Source organism: Lepidochelys kempii, chromosome 1 (genome assembly GCF_965140285.1).
Source record: "Lepidochelys kempii isolate rLepKem1 chromosome 1, rLepKem1.hap1, whole genome shotgun sequence".
NCBI classification, from domain to species: domain Eukaryota; kingdom Metazoa; phylum Chordata; order Testudines; family Cheloniidae; genus Lepidochelys; species Lepidochelys kempii.
The window spans coordinates 307,508,127-307,527,276 of NC_136380.1; the positions used below are offsets into that span (position 1 = coordinate 307,508,127).

The window sequence follows — 19,150 nt, forward strand, 5'->3', positions numbered from 1 at the left end:
TCAGAATAGCAAGACACTAATCTTTACATAACTTGATTCTTGAGACAAGCATCCCTGTCCCAGCTCCAATCACCTATCGCTAACTTTGACCAAGTACGATATGATAGAATAATTGGTTTGCAAGTTGCTGCATATAACCTCATGCTCAGACATTTTATTTTATTTTTTATGCCAAATTCAGTTTACAGTATCTTGCTGAAGCTTGTATTTTCCTCAATGACGCCACAGACAGAGAAACTGAGGAAAGATTCAGTTCTTATTTTGCAATTTCAAGATTTAATAGGTGCCCTCTTTTATTCAGAAGAGTAGTCAGCTTGTTTCCTTATTTACACTGCTATTACAGAGCTATAACTCCATCAATTTCAATGGATTTACTCCAGATTTACAACAGTTTAAATTAGAGCAGACAGTTAGTCCAATGAACTCTAAACATGAACCATCTGAAAGATGTATATATTCATCTTGTTTCTTTTCACTGGATATTAATAAAAACTCTAAAAATATTAAAAACACCTTTATTATATTATGATAGTACCCAAATGCCCCAACACTGGATGTTTTACAAACACAATGGTAGACATAGTCCATGCTTCTGAAAATTACAACCTAGGATAAAACAAGATACAGCCAGTAATAAACAATGGGGGCGGGGGGAGAATAACTATTACTGTATAGCAGTATAAAAATGAACAAGGCCCCAGTTTGATAGTTCCATATAATTTAACTTTTTTGTTTTTGGATTTTATTTAAAAGCAAATGATCATTTAAATTTTTTTCTACCAAATCATAACACCTGGCGCTCACTTAACATTTCCCACTTCTATCCCCATAAAAGTGACCTGGACTTGCTTATTATGTTTATACTATTTGTTGGTCTAGCTAGAACATGGAAAAATGATCTGCAACTGCCTCTATACCAAACATACTTGTTTCCTTTCATGAAAAGGAACTAACAAACTATCCCCACAACTCCTTTAGACAATGTACATAAAGCCCTATTTCCTCTGGAATGCCTTCGGCACTGAGGCTTAAGAGCTCTCCCATCCCCTCTACTACTGTTCAGGGCTAGGGATGGGTCCTGGCAGCTATAACATACCAGCAGAGGAAAAGGTTCTTTGATTAATATGCAGCACATACTTTGATAACTCTGCAATTCAGAATGGCAAAAAGGGCTACTGACGACAGTCCATAAATTACACCCTCTCCACTATTCCTCCCCTCTCCACTGTAACATCACCCTCACCAGACAGTCAGTCTCCCAACCTCATAAAGCAGATTACAGTCTGGAACTGCTGATATCATCAAAGTTCCTGAGGTTGTAAAGACAGCACCTTTTAGCTGCTAAAAGGGAAGGGGGCCTGCTGGGGCCATGTGCCCCCAAGGATATGGCTCTGTGGAAGGACCACAAAAGCAGAAGTCTCAGTTGTTAGGCCACGTGTATACTGCAAACTTTCAGCAGCACAGCTACATCAGTTAGCGCTGTGATCCCAGACTGAAGTAACTTTGCAGGCAAAAGCTTCAAATGTAGACACAGTTATACCAGCAGAACTGTGCTTTTGCCAGTACAGCTTATTTTGCTCGAGGACGGAAAAGAAGCACAACTTTGCTGGTATAATGTGTGTCCACACTAGCAGCCCTTTGCCAATATAGTGTACCAGCAAAGCTTTCCTAGCATGGTGTTACTTCTTTACCCTGTTCCCTGGTGCTGGGGGGCAGGAGAGCTGGGAAGTCATGCATGCTAGATAGAGAGAGACACTCTGTCCCTCTTGCTTGCTTTGCAGCACTCTTGGTGTGGAGGCAGGGCTTTGAGGTGTTTCTAAAGAGGCAGGTATGGGGCAGTCTCTGTTCCTTCAGGCAGAGCAGAATGTAGCAGCCTGTCTGCTCAGTGAATTGTTCCCATTGTTCTTAGTGAATTCCCCCAAGGAATATAGAACAGGTATAAAAATTTTAAGGCTCCTTTACATTGCCAGAGTGGTATAAAGGAGCGTTATTGTAAAGGACAGTATGGCCTTATAAATGCTTATGGTGCTTTTGTGATTAGAACTAGTATAAATTTTTGGACTGAAAAACTGATGAACTGTTTGCTACTGACCTTTTTGGTGGTGGTCAGCAGCAGTATAAATTGTGAGTTTGAGTCCCCAGCCCTCACTTTCTCTTCAGTTGCCTATGATTTAACACTGAGCATATGGCTGCATATATTTGTTGACTAATAACATGAAGGGTGATTAGCTACATTACTAATACACAGAGGGGGGTTGGTGACTTCCTCCAGTGCTCCCCACTCCCATTCTCCATCCATTGTATTGTAGTTTAAATAAATTGCCAAAATAATTGATGAAAAATATGCAGAATTTTAAAACATTGTGCACAGAATTTTTAATTATTTGGTGCAGAATTCCTCCAGGAGCAAAAGGCATACTACTAGATGGAGATGGTAAAATTGTTAATAATGAGGCAGAAAGTGTTCAATAAATATTTCTGTTCTATATTTGAAAAGAAGCAGGATGATGTATTTGTATCACATGAGGCTGATAAATTGCTTTCCAGTCCATCAGCAGGCACTAACAACTTGCACCCAAGAGTCCTGAAAGAGTTGACTCAGGAGATCTATGTCCCAGGGAAATTCCAGAAGACTGGAAGAGTACTAATGCTGTGCCAATATTCAGACAGTGCAAGCAGTATGACCTGGGTAACTATAAGCCAGTAAGCCTGACATCAATCCCAGGACATCAATACCAAAAAAAAAAAAAAAAAAAATGGAAATGCTTATATGGGATTCAGTTGCTAAGGAATTAAAGAACAGGAATATAATTAATTCCAATCAACATGCTTTATGGAAAATAAGTCTTGTCAAATTTAATTCTATGATGACATTATAAATGTGATTGATCAAGACAAAGGGTTTGCAGCCACAGTTCAGTCTCCTTTGGCTGAAGATGCACATCCACAGTTCGTCTTTTAGAGTCATAGTTTAGGAATACTCCTGGATTCCTCGCTGATGCTAAGCTCTCACATAGCAGCAGCTTTGAGTAATGCTTTCTGAGCTCTCCACATGGCTAGGAGACTCCATCCCATCCTAGCAGACAATGTTTTGGCCTCAGTTATCCATACCTTTGTCACTCCTCAGCTGGACTATAGCAACATGATATACTGGGGCATGAAGACTTCAGCATTTTGAAAATTCCATCTAGTACAGAATGCTGGGTGCACCTCCTCGGCAACAAAGGCTATCATGAAGACATCACAGCTCTCTTCCACTCTTTACGCTCGCTTCCCATAGAATTTCAAATCAAGTTTAAGGTGTCAACCTTATTTTCAGGGAGCTCAGTGGCCTAGACCCAGGATATCTAAAACATTTCCATCATTCCAAAACAAAGACATTGGTCAATAACTCTGATCCTCAAGCACAATGGAACTCTCTACAATAAGGGTAGAGCTTGTCTGTGTAGTAGACAGAACTCTCGGTGGGGCTAGTCCCACACTGTCGAATGAATTCCCCCAGGAACTAAGAACCATCACAAACCTCACCACTTTCTGCTCAAATTGCAAGGCTCATTTCTTTGATCTTGCCTTCTCTAACAAACACATAGCAACAGGTATGTTTAATAAAAAACAAAACTTAAAAAACTGCCAAAACAAGACACTCTGCTGCTATCCCTGGGGAGGATGAGAGACCAAACAGCATATGACAGACGTGTAGTCACATTTCTTAATGCACTACTAGAAGATGTTGGTGATGAGTGCAGTATAAGGACCTCTATGGAAGAGAATATAATATACTTCGACTTATTTCCACACAACATTCTGATTAAAGAATTAGAGCTATAACATACCAATTAAGCATACATTAAATGGATTAAGAAATGGTTAATTGACAGATCTCAAACCGTAGTTGTCAGTGGAGAGTCATCAATGAATATGGGTGTTTTTAGTGGGGTTCTGCAAGGATGCAGACTACGCCCAATGCTACTCAACATTTTCACCAACAGTAAGTAAATATAAAGACATTGTTGATAAAATTTGTGGATGACAAAGATTGGCAGAGAGGTAAATAGTGATGAGGACAAAGCAGTCCTACAAAGCAATCTGGATTCAAACAAAATACATTTTAATACATCTAAAAACAAAGAATTCAGACAACTTACCGAATGGGGGACTGAATCCCGGAAAGCAATGATTCTGAAAAGGATTTAGTGGTCACATAATCAGAGAAATGTACAGCCTGAAGGGATCTTAAGAGATCATCTAGTCCAGTCCCCGGCGCAGGACCAAGTATATCTAAACCATCCCTGACATGCTTTTCTAAGGGCACATCTACAGTACAAAATTATTTCAAAATTATTCTATTTGAATTTTTGGAAGCGATTTTATACATTCAGTCTTGCGTATCCCCACTAAAGCGCGTGAATTCAGCGCAGTGAGTCCACAGTAACGAGGCTAGCATTGAATGTCGAAGCGGTGCACTGTGGGTAGCTATCCCACAGTTCCTGCAGTGCCTGCCGCCCATTGGAATTCTGTGTTAAGCTCCCAGTGCATGATGGGGAAAAAAACATTCTCACGGGTGTTTCTGGGTGTGTGTCATCAGTCGCTCCTCTCCCCATGAAAGTCATGGCAGACAATTGTTTCGTGCCTTTTTGGCATGCAGACGCCATACTGCTTTCAGCAGACGGTGCAGTAGGGTCTGCATGCTCCTGGTACTATGAATCCACCTCGCATTTCCTCTCGTCTTTCTATGTAACCTCTATAAGTATCTACTCTTTCTCTTCCTCATTGACCGCTTCCGCTGCCAACTCTGCTAGGCCATTGTGAACTGAGCAGCACAGCTTCTGCCCCCAACTCTGCTCTCCCACTCTTGCTGTGTTACCGAGCTTCTCCATGTTCCTGCCTCCGTGCTCACCTCACGGAGCTCCCGCCTCCGTGAAAGCTACAGGAGACAACCATTTCCCACCTTTTTTCAGCTATCATGAACCAAACAGCACCTCTTCCGCTGCCACTCTGCTCTCCTACATTTCACGCCCTTTTTCCAGGATTACCCATGCAGGTGCCATAGTGTGGCAAGCATGGAGCCCGCTCAGATCTCCGCTGTAGTTTTGACCATTTTAAATACCTCGCGCATTATCCAGCAGTATGTGCAGTACCTGCAAAACCAGGCGAGGAAGTAATGACAGCACTATTACTATACTGATGAGGACATGGACGCAGACGTTCCTAGAAGCTTGGCATGTGGTGACTGGGAGATCATGGTGGCATTGGGCCAGGTTCATGCCGTGGAATGCTGATTTTGGGCCCGGGAAAACAAGCACAGACTGGTGGGACTGCATAGTGTTGCAGGTATGGGATGATTCACAGTGGCTGCGAAACTTTCATATGCGTAGGGTCACTTCCATGGAACTTTGTGACTTGCTGTCCCCTGCCCTGAAGCGCAAAGACACCAAAATGACAGCAGCCCTCACAGCTGAGAAGCAAGTGGCCATAGCCCTGTGGAAGCTTGCAACACCCGACAGCAACCTGTCATTCAGGAATCAGTTTAGAGTGGGCAAATCTACTGTGGGAGCTGCTGTGCTGCAAGTAGCCAACGCAATCATTGACCAGCTGCTATCAAGGGTAGTGACTTTGGGAAATGTGCAGACCATTGTGGATGGCTTTAATGCAATGGGGTTCCCTAACTGCGGCGGTGCAATAGACGGAACACATATCCCTATCTTGGCCCCGGAACAGCAGGGCGGCCAGTATGTAAACTGCAAAGGGTACTTTTTAATGGTGCTGCAAGCACTGGTGGATCACAAGGAACATTTCACCGACATCAACGTGGGATGGCTGGGAAAGGTGCCGGACGCTCACATCTTCAGAAACTCTGATCTGTTTGAACAGCTGCAGGAAGGGACTTACTTCCCAGACCAGAAAATTACTTTTGGGGATGTTGAAATGCCTATAGTTATCCTCGGAGACCCAGCGTACCCCTTAATGCCATGGCTCATGAAGCCGTACACAGGTACCCTGGACAGTAGTAGGAGCAGTTCAACTATAGGCTGAGCAAGTGTAGAATGGCGGTAGAATGTGCTTTTGGATGTTTGAAAGCACACTGGTTCAGTTTACTGATTCAGTTAGATCTCAGCACAACCAATATTCCAACTGTAATTGCTGCTTGTTGTGTTCTCCACAATATCTGTAAGAGTAAGGGGGAAGACGTTTATGGCAGGGTGGGAGGTTGAGGCAACTCGCCTGGCGGCCAGTTTCACACAGCCAGACAACAGGGCCATTAGAAGAGCGCAGCAGGGAGTGCTGTGCATCAGAGAAGCTTTGAAAGCCGGTTTCATGACTGGCCAGGGTACGGTGTGACAGTTGCGTTTGTTTCTCTTGAAGTTACCCGCCCCCTATATATATATAAAGGAAATAAAGTCACAATTGTTTAAAAACACACTGAGAGAAATCAGAAGGTAGCGGGGGGGTGGGGGGGGAATTGGGTTAGGAGCGTGGAGGAGGAGGGAAGGACAAGTCCAGAAACCAAATCAAAATTTCGGAAATGCCAGCTTCGTGGTGGGGTAGTGGTGGCGTCACTCCCCGTAATTGCATGCAACTCACGGTAGAAGCGGCATGTATGGGGCTGTGACCCAGAGCGCCCATTCGCCTTCCTGGTTTTTTGGTACGCTTGCCTGAGCTCCTTGATTTTTGTACGACACTGCTCTGTGTCCCTGGAGTAGCCTCTTTCTGTCATGGCCCTGGAGACTTTGGCATACGTATTTGCATTTTTTTTTTTGGAATGCAGTTCTGCCATAACAGATTCGTCTCCCCAACATGCGATGAGATCCAGTACCTCCCGTTCAGACCATGCTAGAGCTCGTCTGCGAATCTGGGACTGCGTGGTCTCTTGTGATAGTGGACTCTGCATGGTCGCCTTTGATGGTGGACTGTGCTGATGGTCACCTCTGCTGATGGTGACCAAACAGAAAATGAAATTCAAAAGTTTTCGGGGCTTTTCTGCCTACCTGGCTAGTGCATCAGAGTTGAGAGTGTTGTCGAGAGCGGTCGCAACGGAGCATTCTGGGATAGCTCCTGAAGGCCAATAACGTTGAATTGCGTCCACAGTACCTGTAACCTGGAACTGCGATCTCGATTTTAGCGCTACTCCACTTGCCGAGGTGGAGTACATAAATCAGATTAAAGAGCCCTTTAAATAGAAAAAAACGGTTTGGTCGTGTGGACGGAATCAGTTTTATTTCGAATTAACTCAGCTAATTCCAAAATAACCGCCTACAGCAGATCAGGCCTAACTCACTCTTACAAACTTCCAATGACAGGGATTCCACACCCTCCCTTGATAACATATTCTAGTGCTTAGCTATCCTTATATTTAGAAAGTTTTCCTTAATATCTTACCTGAATCTCCCCTGCCATAGATTAAACACATTATATCTTGTCCTACCATAAGTGGACATGGAGAACAATTGATCACCATATTCTTTATTACAGTCCTTAACATATTTGAAGACTTTTCAGGTCCCTCCCCAGTCTTCTTTTCTCAAGGTCTAAACAAACCTAGTGTTTTTAAACCTTATCTCAGAGATTAGGTTTTTTAAACCTTTTATCATTTTTGTACTTCTCCTCTGGACTCTCTTCAATTTCTACACATCTTTTTTAAAAAGTGTGGTGCCCAGAACTGGCCACACAACTCCAGTGCTGAGTAGAGGCCTCACCAGTGCCCAGTAGAGCTGAACAATTACCTCCCATATCTGACCTACAACACGCCTGTTAATGAACCCCAAAATTACGTTTGCCTTTTTCGCCATTGCATGATACTATTGGCTCATATTCAATTTGTGATCTGCTCTAACCTGCACATCCTTTTCTGTAGTACTGTCACCTACCCAGTTATTCCCCATTTGATCTTTCCTTCCTGTGATGAAGTGGGAAGTTTCCCTTGTTATGTTGTATGTGAGCCTATGTGAGTCTTACTGTTTTGCATGAATGCTGTGTGCACCTCAGTTTCCCTGTATATTGCACCAATGTCTAGGTGGTGCATAGCTGCCCCTTTGTAACCTGTGACCCAGGAGGGGGATGCGACCAGGTGACTCTTGGCCCGGGGAGTGAGACAAAGGCTGGAGGAGGAGCAATGGGAAGGGTAGGAACCAGGCAACTGGAAGTGAATCAGTCTCGGCTGGTGTGGGGCGCAGGGGGAGGTCCAGACCCCTGGCTCTGGACTCCCTTTCCCTCAAGATGGACTTGGCTGAAAGTCACTTATTTCTGTGCTAAAAAGTTCTGGCCTACACTGTGTTCCTGTCGACTAATAAACCTTCTGTTTTACCGGCTGGCTGAGAGTCACATCTGACTGCAGAGTTGGGGTGCAGGGCCCTCTGGCTTCCCCAGGAACTCCACTCGGATGGACTCACTGTGGGAAGCGCACGGTGTGGAAGGGGATGCTGAATGCTCCGAGGTCAGACCCAGGAAGGTCGAAGCTGTGTACACTTCTTGCCCTGGAGACAGTATGCTCAGAGAGAGGAGGCATGCTCCTCACAGTCCTGACTGGCTTCATATGGAGTAGTTCCAGAGCATTGACCTTGTGACTCCATGACACTTCCTAAATGTAGTACTTTTGATTTGTCTTCACTGAATTTCATCTTGTTGATTTCAGACCAATTTTCCAGTTTGTCAAGGTCATCTTGAATTCTAACTCTGTCACCAAAAGTTTGCAATCCCTCCCAGGGTGGTGTCATCCACAAATGTTATAAATGTATTCTACACTTCATTATCCAAGTCATTAATGATGTAGACAAACAACCGAACATGAGCTCCCAATGCAATTCTGTGGAAAAATGGGCTAATGTCATCCTCGTACGTACAAATGGAAGTACTGAGTAAGGAGTAGGGAGGTGATTTTTACGGCAGTTTATGGCATTGGGGAGACTGATACTAGAATATTGCATTCAGTTGTGTCCCCATTTTAAAAAGAATGGGGAAATACTGGACAGGGCACGGAAGAGAGCCTCAAAAACGATTCAAGGGCTGGAGAAAATGCCTTACAGTGAGAGTCAAAGAGCTACATCTGTTTAGCTTATCAAAAACCAAGACTGAGACATGAATTAATTATGATATGTAAGGACCTTCATGTGTACAAAAAACTGGGTACTAAAGACAAAGGCAGAATAAGAAATAATGGCTAGAAGCTAAAGCTAGACAAATTCAAATTAGAAATTAGGCACAAATTTTTAAAAGAGAGGATGATCAACCATTGGAACAAACTATCAACAGAAGTAATGAATTCTCCATCTCTTGATATCTGCAAATCAAGAGTGGATGTCATTCTAGAACATATATTTTAGTCAAACACAAATTGGTACAGTGCTGAATACAAAAGCAACTGAATAAAATTTTATGGAGATATACAAGAGATCAGATTAGATGATCTAATGGTCCCCTCTGACCTAAAAATGTCTCTATCAAACCCTGTTACTAAACCTTCTGCACACATATCTTTTTTCAGAGTTTCCCACTCCATGTGGATGTTTGGTGTAGTAGTTGGCTGTGTCAGGATTACAGACCATAAGACCTTCCTTATGGAGAGCAGAGAGCACCAAATTATGCAGAAATTCATGCAGAAACTTCCCATCTGTGTAAATCAGTGTCTTATCACACAAATCCTTAGGAATGCTTAAGTACAGGTGCCACCACTGATCAGCACTAACAGCAGCAACAATTGTTCAATTAAAATATTGTATTACAATATATAGCAAATTATTTACTTATTTCACAATTTCAGAATTAAAGCGAACAAGTGCAATTGATTACATTAATTGAGTATGTCATTTCATTAATGGTGAAACATGCATCTTACTAATTACATTTGCAGGTAAATCTGATCACAAGAAAGATTTAAAAATTTAACCCTTGCCTACTTTCTTCAGAGATTTCTGAGTATGATAGCAAGTAAGCTGAAAGAAAACACGATGCATTTTGGAGGATATATCTCAAAGTAGTGATCTACATCTTTTCAAATACCAATCGCTGATTATTTAGACAAAAATGAAATGCCCCTAGTCCAGAAGAAAAACCTTCATCTGCCCTCTCTGTAGAACTATACAAGGTAACTTGCATATAGCATTAATATTTAAAATAATGTTTCAAATATTCGCAAAAAGAAAAGGAGTACTTGTGGCACCTTAGAGACTAACCAATTTATTTGAGCATGAACTGTAGCTCACGAAAGCTTATGCTCAAATAAATTGGGTAGTCTCTAAGGTGCCACAAGTACTCCTTTTCTTTTTGCGAATACAGACTAACATGGCTGTTACTCTGAAAAGTTTCAAATATTGATTAATTCAACAGAAGTCATCAACATTATTTGTGTAAACAGTAAAGTTCATTAAAGAAAGGTGTTATCACAGATTGTTGCGATAACATACAACACCAAGAATAATTTTGTATGTTCCCACAAACTTGCTCAACCTCAGGGAATTTTAGAATTAAAAGGGAAGGGGTGGAGATATTCGAGCCACAGGTAGAATTCTCCAAATTCTAGTGAAGTGTACCAAGTCACATAGCTGCTGCCTGAGTCTTACAGCAACACTAAAGATACTAGCTGGTTCAACTAATTGTAGTATTCAGCAATAAAGTATTATTCCTTGAAGTAGTTTGTGAGCATTCTAGTGGTGTTCACTGTTTTCTATATTTTAGAAACCACTCAAGACAGTAGTATGCATTAATCTAGGCATATAGTTAATAAACACAATTATTTGGGAGCCAACTGTGCCCATGCAGGGTTTTCATATTAGTTTTGTTGTGTAAAGATCAAAAAAACCCTCTAAAATTAAAAAAAAAAATTAAATAAATTTAGCCATTTTTCCTATTTTTAATTTATCTCACAATAAACCTAAGTTCCTACCAGCATTTTCACTTGTAACTATCATATAATTTCTGTGAAAACATTACAGTTGGATTTGCAACAAATTGATTGAATATTGCTTTTTGTTGTTTTTCCACACGCATATTACATGTTAACTAAGAAAGAAAACACAAAATAAAAATTGGGATAATATACTTGTCAGACCAGAAATAAAGGTTCACCTCTAAAAGTGACATATCCTTATCTCTTCCTAACAAAGTAACAATCTCTGGAACATGTCATTTTGATGACCCAAGACATTATTTTGCCATAGACAGCCCCTATTACTTCAGAAGTGTATAACCCTTATAGACAAGTCATTTGGGGTGACCAGAGACTTATTTTATCTCATACAGCCAGTTAAAATCCAGCTCCTTATTCAAGCACCATTTACAATATGGAAGTGGGATACGGATGGGATATTAAGTAGCATATTGCAAAAAAGAATAAAAGCTTCAGGTCAGGGAGTGGCATGTCACAGATCCTTCAAAAACAGTCTGACAATCACAGGGATGCTTCACTTGGGGCGAGCAAAACGCATTTTGTCAGATACTGTCTGTCAAAACCCAGTTCCTTATTCAAGTCCTCTGTACAATATGGAAGCGGGGTGGAAGCATGAATTTAGCAGCAAATTGCACACGAACAAAGTTTCAGGTCAGCAAGTGGCATGTCCCAAATCCTTCAGAACTGTCTGACAGTCAGAGAGATGTATCACTTGGGGTGACCTGAAACTTATTTCATCATGTACAGCCACTCAAATCCTAGCTCCTTGATTAATTAATAAACAAGTAAATAGGAATTTAATTTATCAGAATCTCATTAATTTGATGACATTTCTAAAAATTTAATCTAATATTGATATATTTCTAAGTAATTTTGGCCTTGGAAATAAAGAACTGGGAGCCACATAAGGAGCTGGTAGCACAAATAAGAAACTTGGAAAATGTAACCAGGAATAAGGAACCAACTTCAGCCTCTTCAACGGCTTCAGGAAAATTATGTGTGGGGCTCCAGGCCACACAGTACTCCTGGGAGGGATCACAGAGACTGCTGAGGCCATGTCCCCAAAGTTCTGGCTCCGCAGGAGGCCTGGGGGGAACATTTGGCTAGCCACCCCCACCCCAAAAGTGCTGCTTTACCGATGATGATTTATATACCAAGATTCTGATTAAAACAGATTTTAAAAGGAAATTTAAAAATACTGTTTTAAGACAAAAATGAGCTTTGTTCTTTTTTAGAAAACACACATTAAATTAGAAGTTGAAATCTACAATTTTTCTTGTTCTCTTTTTCTAAAAATAAGCAGTTACCTTATTCTGTGCTTCAATATGAGCATTGTACTCAAGCAATAGTACTGCTAGAGATATATTAGCAGTCTGGGCAGCCAGGTGAAGGGCAGTGCTGCTGTTAACATCCACAAGATTAGGGTCTGCACCATGCTCTAGCAGCATAGTTGCACATTTTTCCTGCTGGCATTGTACTGCCTGTGAATATAACAGAAAAAGAGAGAATAAATTCTGCAAGTTAAATTCCATCTTATTAGAATTGCCACAACTTAATGAAATTAATAAATAAAAAACTGCATTAACATTTTGTTTATATACTATATTAAATACCCACTGACAGTAACGTAACTTTATACATTCCATAATACAGAATTTGTAGTTAAATGGAAAAATAATATTAGTACATCTTACATAACTGCATTAAATACTGTGCATACCTTCATCAACGGGGATCTGTTATCATTGTCACACAGATTTAGTTTGCACTTGTTGTCCACTAAGTAAGTAACAACATCTGAATGTCCATTAGCACAGGCAAGATGCAAAGGTGTCCTAAAAATAAGATGATACATCAGATTAACAACAACCAAATAAAAGTTTGATGTTTATGTTACAGGAATAATGTCAATTTAAATTTGGCCCAAATTTTAGATTTTGTAAAAATAAGCTTTAAATGAAACCATATTACCAATGGAAAACATTTCTGTACTTTAAAACATTACAATACTAAGAATCTGAAACTAATAATAACTATTTAAAATATCCTTGAAAGATTACACTTATTAGATGCTGATCCTGCAACTGGACCATACAGGTGGACTCCTGTGCCCAAATAGGGTGCTTCAATGGGACCCCAGTGCAAAGCAGAGTTCTGCCAATGCAGAACAGATTGCAGGATTGGAATCTTAGTCTATAACAACTAAACCTGCAATTTTTCTTTATAATTAAAATGCCGAAACTGTCCAAAGTGTTAGGATATCGGCTTTTGTACCAAAATGTCAAGACAGTTCTGAATTTTGTAAAGATAAAATATATATTACATTTTCTAGCTACTGCAGCAAATGTAAGCCTATGCTCACTGGAGTGGGTTTATAAAACTTCTGATTGGCAGAATAAGATAAGGAAATTATCACCTTTAATTTTTAATCACTAAAAAACAAAGCAAAAAACACAAAAAAAGTGTCCTGTCTTTGTGCCAATCTCAACTCTAATAGTCCTAACATTGAATCCTGCTATAAGAAGAGTCCTCTCTAAGGCAGAACTTCTTGCAGGATCAGGGCCTAACTGGCAAAGTAATTTTCATAATAGTTGACCCATGTAACAAAACAAAACATTTTTCTTGAAAAGAAGGCCAAAACTAAATATGTAGTATGAATATTCAAGGATGTGTAACTTAATGTATTCGTTTATAAAAATCTACCAAAATATTACATAAACCCCCCTACATTCAGAATACTGTAAAACATTTTATCCCCGGCCTCAACTCTCATTGATTCTAATGAGAATAGCATGGCTGAAGGCCTCACGTGATGCTTGAAATATTGAGCATAGATTTTCTCAGAATGGGACAACAAAATCATTTTTGCAATTTGTACTTCCTGTTTGAAAGTTAGTGGCTGCATAATTTAAACTTCTCTTCTGTTCCTGATTGCAAGAAATATCATTCAAAAGCATTACCTCTCATATGAATTGTTGTGTGAATCCAAAAATTCCAATATCAGTTGATCACTTGTTCCAAAACATAAACCACAATTGGCTAATTACCATCCTTAGAGGGTATAGTTATTTTCATTACCTTACCACAATTTCACCAAACAGAAAACCCAGTCAACATTGCAGTGTGTCAATAAATAAAATATATTTAATTTATTTCAGCCTGTAATTCTCCTTTTGTCTACACTGCACATATGCGCCTTGAATCTTTTGCATTTGAAACATTGTAGATTATTTTCTTTTAGTACTAAACAAGCCAATCACTTCAACTTTCTGCATCTTTTAAGTCTTAATATACCTAGTTCAATGGATTATCAATGGTACTTCTACTCCAAAAACTAAAGGCAGACAATGTGCCTCATGGCTCCATTAATTGCGCTTGCCAGGGTACTATAAGAAAGCTACCTTCCTGATTACTGGAGATGTTAGCACCACAGGTGGCCTTACAATTTTCCTTCCATTCAAACTTCTTCCAAGACAGAGGAGAGAATAAGCATCCAATGGAGGGTCAGGACAGGAGTTTGAATGGATGCAAAAGGTAAAGAACAGTCTTAAAATAATTTGTACCAAGCAACCATGGCTGTAGCTATGGCGGGGTGAGCAGAGCAGCCACCGATGGTGCAGAGCCAGCAAGGGTACAAAAATGTGGTGGCGTGCAGGATTGGGCCCAGTAGCATCAGCCCCCAGCCACTTGCAAGATTGGGCCCAGCTGCATTGGCCGGAGCCCAGGTTAGCAAATTGTGATGCATGGTTGATGCTCTGTTACAATTTGCTACTCCTGGACCAGAGGATGGATAAGTTGAGAAGTAGCGAACTGTGACAGGTGACCCCATCTGTCAGAATTTGCTAACCCTGGCTCAAATTTCAAAGATGAGAGGTAGCAAAGAGAATTTCAAAGGTGAGAGGTAGCAAATTATGACAAGGCAGGAAAAGACCATTCAGAGGTGTCAGTAACTGCTTCTTGTAGCAAAATCTGTCAGTAGTGGTTTTTGACATTACACCCTGGCTCCTGGCAGGGAGGCAACAGTTTTCGAACTATGGGGTGCATCCCTCCATGGAAGCGTACCCCACAGTTTGAAAACCTCTGTGCTAAACGGAAGGCAGAAATTGCGGGGGGGGGGGAGAGAATGTGACCCTACATGCCCCCCACAGGTCGCATCTAGGGGGCACAAATATGCTTGCTCACCACAGGAGCTAAAATGCTTTGTTACAGCTCTGCAAGCAACTGGCAGTTTTCAAAAGCATGAAACCATCTAAAAGTGTGTCTACATTTGGTAACATTTAAGGTATATTACAGAGCCATTCTGGCTCCCCAACTTCTGTTTCAAGGGGGAAAATAGCTTTGCCATAAGTAGGGTGACCATATTTCCCTATGCTGAATACAGAACACCTGGTAAAATTATTCATATTCAAGTAAGCTCAATGGTAATCAATCAGAACTAACTTCAAATTAGCATCAAGTTGACTAAGCCTGTTTTACAAAGAAATACTGAGTAGTTAGATTATTTTTATTTACCTTCTTATCTTTAAGGCTTTAGGGTTCACACAGGGAGAGGTGACATACACACACTCCCATACACCTCTCTCACACGGGGTGGTGACCGACTGACCTGACCCAACCCTCCCTGCCCGGCGCTCTCCGCCCTCCATGCTTGGCTTGGCAGACCCGGACAGACCCGCCTCACCTGGCACCGTCTCTTCTCGAGGCAACACATGGGGACAGCATGCAGGGTCACATACCACCCCCCTGCCCAGATTTTTGCCAGGGTTCATATCAGAATGTGGCCAGTAGCAGCCTTCCAGCACTGTGAGGGACAGATGGGACAGGAGCTGCTTTCAGCAGCAGGGGACTGGGAAGGGATTACCCGGCCCCTGTCTTTGCAGAGCTCATCTCTTCCTCCCCATCCTTGTGTCTGGAAGCAGCTTGTCCCTTCCTGACTGCACAGTGTCGACAGCTAACACTTCCAGGCTTCTGTTGGCCACCAACACAACACAACCACCTCCTCTCCCCTCACTATGGCGTGGGCAGGAAGGGGTTAAGCCCCGAGTATGCATTGTGCACTAGGGCCCAGGGAACCTGACTGCAGGGGCTTCAGCAAACCCAGCCAGAGAGGTGGCTCAGCAGGGGAGGGTGCCCAGGGGACAGAGCATCCCTGTGTTCCCTGGCGGCAGGACCCTGGGTGGGGGTGTGTGTGAAGAGGATGCTAAGACCCTGCTCGGGGGTCTGCTGTGGAGCTTGCAAGGTCGGAGTGCAAACACACTGGAAATATCTGGAGTGGCGGGGGGGGAGGGGGCATAGCGCTTAGCTGAGGGGCGGAGAGGCTTCCCTGCGCTAGCGCTGTGCTTGGCTCTTCCTGGCCAGCGCCCCGGGCCGGAGGGTCTTGGGCTTTCCTGGGGTGCCAGCCCAGACGGAGCCTGCTAGCCAGGAGCCTGGTGAGCCAAGCTCACCAGCGGCGGGTGGTGGTGGTGGAGAGAGATATGAAGGAGCAGCAGGGTTGGAGGGGCTGAAGGGGCAAAGCAAGGAGAGGACAGCAAGAGGGGGAGCACATAAGGAGCAGATGTGTGGGCTACACTTAACTAGCTGATGCCTGGCGCCTGCCCTCATGCACCAGCCACTGCAGCTCGCAGCCAGTGCTGGATGGAAACAGGACGGGGGTTGGGGCCCTGCTGGCCAAGAGCAGGCACCCAGTGGGAGCTATGCTGATGGACCACCAGGGGAAGTGGTCAGCCTTACGCTGCAGCTTTGCCCCGCCACCAGCCTCGCACACCCACCCCCATCATCAGCCACTGGACCCCACACACTGCTGGTGGGCAGGTGGCTGGCAAGTAGAGATTGAGCCAGCAGCAGGAACCGTCAGTAACGATGGGGGTTGGGGGTGGACAGAAAATACGGGACAATTTGCCCATTTTTAAGAAAAAGTCAGGACACTTGCAGGAGAGCTTAAATATGTGACTTTAAAAGTGGGACATGTGGTCACCCTAGCCATAAGACTCATAAATTTTAAGGTCAGAAGGGACCAGTGTGATCATCTAATGTCTGATCTCCTTTTCAGTCGCAGAACCTCACCCCCCAACTTCTATAATTAACTCCCTCACCTCTGGCCGAGTTACTGAAGTCCTTAACTCATGGTTTAAAGACTTCAAAAGTTACAGAGAGAGAGAGAGAGAGAATCCACCATTTACAGTAATTTAAATTGCAACTGACCCATGCCCATACTGCACAGGAAGGCTACAGCATCATTAGGGTACAGCATTTCTCAACCTTCAGAGTAACAGCCGTGTTAGTCTGTATTCGCAAAAAGAAAAGGAGTACTTGTGGCACCTTAGAGACTAACCAATTTATTAGAGCATAAGCTTTCGTGAGCTACAGCTCACTTCCTCAGATGCATATCGTGGAAACTGTATCAGGCTTTATATATACACAGAGAATATGAAACAATACCTCCTCCCACCCCACTGTCCTGCTGGTAATAGCTTATCTAAAATGATCACCAGGTGGGTCATTTCCAGCACAAATCCAGGTTTTCTCACCCTCCACCCCCCCACACAAATTCACTCTCCTGCTGGTGATAGCCCATCCAAAGTGACAACTCTTTTACACAATGTGCATGACAATCAAGTTGGGCTATTTGTGCAGGAAATTGGTTAGTCTCTAAGGTGCCACAAGTACTCCTTTTCTTTTTAGATAAGCTATTACCAGCAGGACAGTGGGGTGGGAGGAGGTATTGTTTCATATTCTCTGTGTATATATAAAGCCTGCTGCAGTTTCCACGATATGCATCTGAGGAAGTGAGCTGTAGCTCACGAAAGCTTATGCTCTAATAAATTGGTTAGTCTCTAAGGTGCCACAAGTATTCCTTTCGTTTCTCAACCTGTTTACCACTATGGACCCCATATGCAGCTGTCTATCGGTTATGTGGGCCACATCCACACACTGTATATACTACCTGCGGCATCCTTCAGGATGTCACATGGGCCACCGCTGTATGCTGATTGGGCCACAAGCTGCCCGCGGGTGGAGACCCACTGGTCTGGAGCCGCTGACGGTTGGGTTTACAATAAAACAACAGTAACACTTGGTGCCTATGTAAGTGCTGCTTCTCGGGAGCTAGGGAAGGAGGGTCTCTGGCCCCACGTGGCGATCCCCGGCAACAGGGAGGTGAAGGGGCTGCTCCGAGTCGCGCTGCCCGGCCGTGGCTGGGATGGGGAGGGCCACAGCGCTGCGCCCCGCCCCGCCCGCCCCCGTTACCGGTTCTCTTTATCCAGCTGGTTGATGTCGTTTTTCTTCAGCAGCTGCTGGAGCCTGCCCAGGTCCCCGCCCGCGGCCGCTCGGTGCAATTTGCCCAGCTCCTTCTCCCGCAGCTCGTAGCCGCCGCCGCCGCCGGGGACACCGGGCAGCGAGGCGCGGCTAGACGGCGACTGCCCCTTCTTCTTCTTCCCGAAGCTGAAGATCTTCTTCATCCTCCGGCGGGCCGGCTCCCCCAGCTCAGGGGTCGCGGCGGCAGGGGGCAGGACCGCGGGGATTCCGCCCGCCCATCACAGGCCCCGGCCTCAGGGGCGTCCGGGCCCCGCAGGGTCAGGAACTTTCCGCCCGCCGCCGCGGCCAAGCCCGGATTAGCTGCGCGCTCAGGCGGCTCCGGGCCCGGGCGCTCACTGCGGGGAGCGTCCGGCTGAGAACGGCGGGGGCTGAAGGGCCGCGCCCCCTCACGGTGGGGCGGGGGACCCCTAGGGGCTGGGGTTCATTCAGCGGCGGCAGCAGCCACGGCAACGGCGTCCCAATCCCGAACGCGCATGCGTAGGACACGGCGGTTGCTGGTGGGGGTGGCTCGACGCGCAAACGCGAAAGACTCTTTGCTGCTCGGCCCCGCCTACTTGTTCTCATTGCGGTCCGCCCCGACCTCCGCCCCGCGGCCTGAGGCGAGCCCCAGGGCCTGAGGCCAGCCAGGGCCGGCCGCCAGCAGCACGTCCTGTCGCTGTCACCTCTGCCCTCCTCGGTCGGTAGCGCCTCATGTCCTCTTCCCCTTCCGCCGATAGACCTTGGATACCCCGGTATCCCTCCGCCGTTCTCCTGCACACGGTTAGGTGATTTATATGGAGCTGGCCTAACGCTTTCTGTTAGGTTTTATCTCCGTGTTTTTTGCCATTGTACAACCTACTTTACCATTCACCCCTGACTACAGCTACTTTCACGAAAGCTCATGCTCTAATAAATTGGTTAGTCTCTAAGGTGCCACAAGTCCTCCTTTTCTTTTTGCGAATACAGACTAACACGGCT

General features: G+C 44.1%; 1 protein-coding gene across 17 annotated transcripts in view; it reads right to left on the bottom strand.

The window, feature by feature from the left end:
• Window positions 1-18,867, bottom strand: part of ANKRD26 (ankyrin repeat domain 26) — a 189,839-nt gene extending 170,972 nt beyond the window's left edge. For 11 of the 17 annotated variants that reach the window (XR_012156802.2, XR_012156803.2, XR_012156804.2 and 8 more), the window contains exons 1-3: window positions 18,125-18,865; window positions 12,600-12,714; window positions 12,187-12,360 (exon numbers count right to left, since the gene is read on the bottom strand). Coding sequence is in view for 14 of the 17 variants with exons in the window: in XM_073328172.2 (XP_073184273.2) it covers window positions 12,187-12,360; window positions 12,600-12,714; window positions 18,125-18,336 (501 nt within the window). In the remaining 3 variants the exon portion in view is untranslated. Of the gene's footprint in view, window positions 1-12,186; window positions 12,361-12,599; window positions 12,715-18,124 lie in introns of all 17 variants that reach the window. The other 6 variants (XM_073328178.2, XM_073328182.2, XM_073328180.2 and 3 more) reach the window with 4 other exon arrangements.
• Between the last annotated feature and the right edge of the window lie 283 nt (window positions 18,868-19,150).